Below are 8,207 nucleotides of genomic sequence, written 5' to 3'. Positions count from 1 at the left end.
CTGTGTATTTTTTTTTTTTTTTTTTTTTTGTAATAGGGAGAAGAGGATATACCAAACACAGCTGCTGAGATTCTATACCAAGCAATGTTGTCAAGTCTCCCACAGTATATGGTGAGGGCGCCCTTCACAAATTATTAAATGAATATTGATTACCTCTTGAATACTTAGCTTTGAGGCTTTGCTGTCCTCAAGCATCATACACTTTTCCTTAATTGTATTTGTTTTGTGCTGTATCTTTGCCAACATTATTTTCATTGCCATACATTGTTAAAAATTTTTTTTCTGGGGAAAAATGCAATAAGGACAATCTGTTATAGGCAAGATGTATGCTTAATAAACATTAAAATATCATTTCAGACCTTTAAACTGTGGTTCAATTTCAGCACTGCTTTTCTTGTGTTTCAGCCATAGTGGCTGAAATGCAATTTTAAAGATTGCACAATCTTTTGGAAAAGACGTTAAGCTTTTAGTCCATTATTTTGCACGGGAGGCACAACATTTTTTATTTTTTGATAAGTAAGTAAAATTTATTACCATAACGCGGGAGCACTTTACCCCGTGCCCCTACTGGATTCACCACTATATTGCAAGGTTGCCCCATGAGCATGTTATAGAATGCAGTACATTCTTTGTAAATGAGCAGGAGATTATCTTTTCTTGTTTATGGACCAGTTCACCACAGAACCAGGACACTACATAAAATGTGTCTTTTTACTTTTATTGGTTACCCTTGGTTTTACTCTAAAACTCTCCATTCAAATGTATTTATTATCCTGCACTATATTAATTTTGTTTTGTTTATGATCAGTCATCAACTACAAATGCTTTTTCAATTACATTTCCCAATTAGGTTTTTTTTTTCATTAGTTTTTTTTATATACAGATATATAGATATGCTTCATGTTATTTATATTTTTATAGCATTTATGATTTAGATATTGCAAGATATTAATAATACAAATGATAATTATCATGTTTTCTTCTTGCTAGATTGCCTTGTTGAAGATTTTACTAGCAGCAGCACCGACCTCTAAGGCTAAGACAGATTCTATTAACATATTGGCTGATGTGTTACCAGAAGAAATGCCGTAAGTTTTAGACAATTAATTGCATTTCAGAGTATAAATTTATTGTGGCACTTATTAATACTGTGCATAATTTTTCACACCAAATTATAAATCTAGGGGGAGGGGAGGGGGCAACATCTTTTCCCAAACACAGGTGGTCTATCATTTCCTGATAGAAGAGTGGGAGTCCACATCCATCTCAGCCCCACCATGTTTTGTTTTTTCCGACAAATTTTACTGTCACTCCTCAATGGTATTGCTTTGATAATTTTTAATATTTTTTTTAAGATATTTATGGGGATGAAGTGCTGATGATAAAAATGATGACAATAATGATTTTTGGTTAAGATATTTCTGGGAACAATTTGTTTTTGTTAAAAATTAAAGTGATTTTTTTTCCCCAGAATGACGGTACTACAATCGATGAAACTTGGCGTTGATGTGAACAGACACAAGGAAATTATCGTGAAAGCAATCTCAGGACTGCTTTTATTGCTCCTCAAACATTTTAAACTCAACCATGTTTATCAGGTGAGATGGTAAAATATTTTTATATTTTTGTTGCTTACTTTTTGTCCTTTTCTGGATGCACCGTTAGGTTTTGTCTAACGTGTGCCACTGCTATGAAAGTGTAATCCAATAAATACTGTATTGTATGGTGCGCTTTAATTTCTTTCCGTATTCACTGTACCATTCTTAATTTTACTTAAAAAAATAACAAAAAATATGGAACAGATTTCCAGCTGCAGTCAAGTTTCAAGAGACCTGAAACCTTAAGTCCTTTTCAGACTAGCAAATTTGATTTGACAAAAAATTGTTGTATGTCTATATATAGTCATGATGTGCCTATATATGGTCATGATGTGATGTGATGTCACATGCTTTTTAGTTTGTATGCATAGAATGCAATAGGGACACTTAAAATCACATTTTGCGCGTGTGGGTGTGTGTATGTTTGTGGGTGTGTGTGTGTGTGGACAGTTAGAGTGAAATAGCGCATGCATCAGGAAAAAGTTTTCCAACATTTTGTTTTTACCTCGCGACGTTGATGGTCTGGACAAGTCTTTACTGTAGATAGAATTACACAAAATGCCATAAGCACTACTCTTGCGGCAGAGATCGGCACTATATAAATTACCATTTATTATACTTTATTATTATCTATATTTTGACCGGCACTATATAAATTACCATTTATTATATTTTATTATTATCTATATTTTATATTGACTCTTCTAATTATAATTTATAATGCAATTGGTTGATTGATTGATTGATTTTTTTTGCAATAATCTATATATTTATTTATTGATTTGTTTGTTGAACTGTTGGTTAATTGACAAATAGGGCTTGCCAATGATAGGTCATTTTTTTAATTTTTTTTTTGTATGTCCTGGTAAATCAGGCTTGATTTTACCATCAATATAGATAAGAGGCAGCCAAAATATTTATTTAATTTTATAAGCCATGAAATACTGGCAGTTAAGTCTGAAACATAAGGGGAGCCACTTCACAACCTATCAACTAAGCATGGCCAGCTGCGCTTGGTCAGCGTATGATGCGAACCCTCAACAATGAGGTTCAGAACCTGATTTGAAATCGTTGTTTCAAACTGCCTTTCCCATTTACTGGAGTCGTCTTACTATTTCCAAAGTTATGAATAAAAGTATTACAGCTTCTCTGTACTAAAGTATGGCAAATTCTTATGCTAATTTCTTAGGTTAATATTTAGCAACTGAATGCTGGTTTTGAATTGGCAAGCCTCAATAATGTTTTATTGATTGGCACTTGGTTGATAGATAAATTCGTTTGTGACTGATCTCTATGTTCTTTTTCAGTTTGAATTCATGAGCCAACATCTTGTGTTTGCTAATTGCATTCCTCTTGTTCTTAAGTTCTTCAATCAAAACATTCTTGCATATATTGCCGCAAAAAACAGGTACGAAATGAGCTTGTGTATACCAAAATTGTAGAAATATGATAAAGCAGTTAAATAAAATACAGATCTACCACCAATTAAAGACCAGTTTTGAGTGCCTGAGTTTTCATAGTCTTCAGCAGCTTGGGTCTTGAATTAAAATGATTTGTTATTTGGGACTACAGAAATGTGGTCTTTATTGGATGGTCTCTAATTGGAGGGGTCTCTATATATGTGGCAAAGAGAAGCCAAACCAGTCATTTGTCACAAATCCTGTTTCAGAGAACCAAAACATGCTGGAATGTCAAAATTTTGAAAATCTATTTTATTACACTAAACTAACCCTATACATCAAGCTATGCTGTTATTTCCCCATTTTCAATGTTAAAATAAACATTTTTTAGAATTTGATGGTTTTTCTGCCTATGAAACGCCCGAAATCATAAACTTTGAAGGCTGCTTTTTCAAATATTGTTTTTTTAAACAACTGTATGTTTAAACTCCTGTAACTTCATAATGAAATGTCGGATTTATATGATTCCTTTACGATTCTCTAGCTCTCATTTTACTGTTCAACACTGTATTAATAACTAAAAATTTATTTTTGCATTGAGAGACTGATTTGGCTTGTCTTTGCCACATATGATCCGTGTGGGTAAGGCAAGACTTTTTCTATTCCTTGTTTCGCATACTTATTATTTCAAAGATTATCAAAGGATGGCGGAATGAAAATAAATTTCTTATTTAGCAAATACTTTTACTAAAATTATCCAGACGAATTAGAAAGAAATATACATATCTTTGAAAATTTCAAGGCAGTGGAGGGCGTAATAAAAAAAAAAAGAAAAGCTTTTATTTTTTTCTGAAATTTCCACTTTTTCGTGGTGGCGGGTGCCGCGCTAATTTGCCAAAAATAAAATTGTATTTTTATTTGAAATCATCAATATTTGCAGTCGGCGGCTACACTAAACAAGGTATAAAAAAAGCCGAAAGGTCCACTGATTAATCTCAGATAAGAAAGTATAATACATACTCCAAGTATTGAAATACACGCCATCGTGTTGGGATTCAATATTTCGACATTAATTATGTCATCATCAGGAATTCCTGATGATGACATAATTAATGTCATTAATAAAAAAAGTCTCGCCTAAAGGTAGAAGGATAACCCATGTCTTGCAGTGTCATTGTGCTAAAGTAAATATCTTCATGGTTCATGACTACTATATAAGCCGTAGAGAAGCTCTCATTCCATAACAACAATACGTTTCACTGTAACAGAAACCTTGATATTGATTTTAGTTTTCCTATGGGCTTAGGTTTAATTTGTGCCAAATTTATGATATAAAATTATGACAAGACTATTGATATGTTTACTTCCGTCCTGCTATTTGCAAATCTATTGTTGGATAAGAAAAATTATTACCCGGTTTTCAAACTGATTTTTCATTGGATCTATGTTTAACATTTTCTATTTCTGTTGTATTTCTTCTTGTAGTATACCAGCCATAGATTTTCCATTGTGCGTGATAGGAGACCAGCCTGAACTAACTGCAGAAAGTTTAGTAAGTAACTACTAATTATTTTTTAAGGCGGACACACACTGATTTTTGCGGTAGTCAGCAATTGCGATTTAATGGAAAACGTAAGGCAACATGTGCGCAGCAAAATCGTATTCATTGATGATCCATTGACACTCCCATCAACAGCAGACCGCATCATGTTGTCAAGCTTTACAGTGAGCCGGGCTGTACAACCATCATTCGACGCAGTGTGAGCTTGGTTAAGCTATAAATACATTTCTTTTTCAAAAATTCACTGTCATAAAATTTTTTTTGTAATGTTCCTTTTAATGAGCAGTAAAAGCGTTTGTTTTTTTCTTTTCGTACAGATGGGTTGTTGTTAATTCAAAAACATGATTACATCAAATCTTTTGTGCTATTTCTAAAATGTGCATTTTTTTTTTTTATCAGCTTGACATTTTTAGTTGTCTTATATCTGCATAGACTCTAGTCTAATAGAGGGTAATTAAAAATGATTCATTAATTGAACATTTGCATATCATACCCTTAATACGTTGTAATATGATTCATTATGAATGCTTGTTTTGTATTGCAGGAAGCCGGTGATAATATCCCGTATTGTTGGCGCAACCTATTCTCTTGTATTAATTTGCTTAGAATCCTTAATAAACTGACAAAATGGAAACACTCTAGAACAATGGTAAGTTTATGCAATGATTTGATGTATATTCATCTGTTGAGTTTGTTAGATAAGAAAACCATATGTCAGTTTATTGAGAGAGCAGTTTAGAACAGTCGGCTGAGCTGGTGGTAACCACGGTGTCTGTGCAGAACCGTGAAGATCTCTTGGTCCCCGGTTCAATTCCCATTGCTGCTTCCCTTGTGTTTCAGCTGGAGGGCTGAAATGCAAGTTTCAAAAAGCGCACCATTTTACGGATTAGACGTTTAAGCCATTGGTCCTGTGTGCAAAATAGCCCATGTAGACGTTAAAGAATGCAGTACACTCTTCAGAAAAGAGTAGGGAATTGTCTTCTGGTACACTGCCCAATTCACCACCAGAATAACCCTACAGGAAACAAGTCTGAAGACTTTCGTCTGTTATCCTTCATGTGTATCACACCGAAGCAATCCAATCCAATCCAATCCATGGTACTGCAATGAAAAAATATAACAATTGTAAGTATAATAAAATGCCAGTAAAAGAAAATGTTTGTTATAACTCAGAGATAAATATTATAAATATGGTTTAGATAATAAGTGTTGCTATACAGGCCAATACTAAAACGTTGTTTTTCAATCGCAACAGATGTTAGTTGTATTCAAGTCAGCACCGATTCTTAAACGTGCTCTGAAGGTGAAGCAAGCGATGATGCAACTCTACGTCCTAAAGTTACTTAAGGTACAAACAAAATACTTAGGACGACAGTGGCGCAAGAGTAACATGAGGACCATGTCTGCCATATACCAAAAAGTGCGACACCGGCTCAACGATGATTGGGCGTACGGAAATGGTAAGTTGATTTCAAAACTGTAATGTACTGAGGAAGAATTTGACTGAAATATTTTCGTTGCTTGGATTCGTTTGTTTATAATCATTTAGTTATATAGGTTGCAATCTAATTAAAGACCCCTCCAATTATAGACCAACTCCAATTAAAGAACCTCCAAATTTTTGTGGTCCAAAATTAACAAATATCTTTTAACTTTTATTCTCATTTAAGACCAAAGCTTCTAAAGTGTTGGCAAAGCCGATGCATATTATAGTCAATTCATTGTTCTTTGTTTCATAGTTAATTAAACCTATTAATCAGGACCAAAGTGAAAGTCCACTCTTTACATTGATTAATATGTTATCGCACAGATACACATATCTGTGGTTGTATAAGAACTTTACTTCAGACCAATGGCTTAATTAGGATAAAACCACATCCACTACCAAACAGAGATTCATTATGCTGTTTGTTAGTTGTGGAATGTATACGACACACATTTCATCTTGCACATATTGTGTATATATTGAATAAATTAGTCACTTGTTAGATACCATACAGAACAGTTGTATGTTTCTTCTGTGTGTAATTCGACTAACTTGTACTTATCCAACAACATACCTGTTTGAACCTACCAATATCCTACATAAAGACCATGGAAACGTCGGTCGCAAAATTGGTCTCTAATAGGATGTATAAATGTTCAATATGTATGGATCAAAATATTTATTCTTTATTGTGCTCTTGAAACTGTTTTCCACACTAAGGTCACCTTTATTATTATAATAATTATTTTTACTACCCCTTGTAAGTTAGTGCTGCACTAAAACATAAAAGAATTTATAAGCACAACTGCGATTAGTGGGTCAGTTATAATTATTGTTGATATTATCATTATCATCATCATCATCATCATCATTGATGATCTTCTCAACATGTGGTCACATGTCACATATGCCCCTTTCAGACAGAGTTGTAATACTGCAATATTGTGGTAAGCACGTTGACATGGGTTTCTGTCTGAAAGGGTTGATACGCCAATATGCCAGCTTACTTTAGGCCACATAGCACCCTAGTAATATTGCCGCAATATTGCGGTAATGGTTAATCGCTTGCTCTGTCTGAAAGGGTGAACTCGATATTACCTCAATCAAGCCGGCGTGTGCATTTATATTGTTATATTTTTAGCTTTCCAGTTTACCACAATCTTTAGACACTTTATCTTGTTCATGAATATAAAACAACTTTTTAAAAATAATAGAAAATTAATAATTCGTTGTAAAAATAGAAATTGTATAACATTGTTTCACATTACTTCAGATATGGATGCACGTCCATGGGATTTCCAGGCGGAAGAGTGTGCACTACGTGCGTGCGTCGACCGGTTCAATTCTCGCCGCTACGATACCGACTCCAGCAAAGATTCTGAATTCCAGCCAGTGGACAACAATCTACAGAGCGTCTTGGGCCAGGAGATGAACCTGAGCGAAGAGTTCAAACGCTTTTATGAGATTTGGTTGGACAGAGAAGTGTTCACGTCGCAAATTAACTGGGATCTTCTACTCAAGGACAGAATATATGTTTGAAAGCAGTTTTTTACAGTAACAGAATAGGTGGTGTCTTCCCGCAAAACCTGGACAAATTGACATGTTATCAAAACATGGTTATAATTATATTCAGTAGTTAATTATCTTATGCAGAATAATATGCAACTTATTTAATTTTTATTAAATAATAATGAGAAATTGAATATGAAAAACAGTAGAACCCCGATTGAGGGGACACAATAAAAGTGTCGCCTGAATAGGGGTTGGCTGTTACGTTAATAGTTAATATACTCTTAATAGTGGTGTCTCAGAGGAGGGGATCTGCTGTATTAGTATTAGCACAACCAAGAAAAACACTTTAAACTTCAGTGTGAAGTTCATGCATGACTGCATTCAAAGTGAACATTACAGTGTGTGCTTAGCAATCAACATAAACATAATGCATGTTTTACAAAGAATTGAAATGAAAATTTTAAATTATAGTTGAAAGAAGTTGTTAAAATTTTGTCAGATAATAGGTAGTTAGTATGATACGCTGAAAAATATCAAACTTCATAGGTTTTACTCGAGAATTTTTGATTTTCTCAAGATGTTAACAAACAATTTTGTCCGGGTTTTGTGGTCACATGTCATATACACACATTTTTTTTAATCACTACCTC

The 8,207-nt window shown here is 33.8% G+C and overlaps 1 protein-coding gene across 1 annotated transcript in view; it reads left to right on the top strand.

The window, feature by feature from the left end:
- LOC117108763 (striatin-interacting protein 1 homolog) overlaps positions 1 to 7,833 on the top strand; it is a gene marked incomplete at its 5' end in the record, with an annotated part of 27,541 nt that extends 19,708 nt beyond the window's left edge. Inside the window, 5 exon segments of the mRNA XM_033250910.1 lie at positions 2,906 to 3,006; positions 4,484 to 4,550; positions 5,104 to 5,208; positions 5,815 to 6,019; positions 7,319 to 7,833. Coding sequence (XP_033106801.1) covers positions 2,906 to 3,006; positions 4,484 to 4,550; positions 5,104 to 5,208; positions 5,815 to 6,019; positions 7,319 to 7,584 — 744 coding nt within the window.
- Between the last annotated feature and the right edge of the window lie 374 nt (positions 7,834 to 8,207).

The sequence above is a fragment of the Anneissia japonica genome, unplaced genomic scaffold (genome assembly GCF_011630105.1).
Source record: "Anneissia japonica isolate Jap-2015-1 unplaced genomic scaffold, ASM1163010v1 scaffold287941_len684077_cov200, whole genome shotgun sequence".
Taxonomy (NCBI): domain Eukaryota; kingdom Metazoa; phylum Echinodermata; class Crinoidea; order Comatulida; family Comatulidae; genus Anneissia; species Anneissia japonica.
Note: the sequence above shows the minus strand (reverse complement) of the source record. Positions and strands in the feature narration are given on the sequence as shown.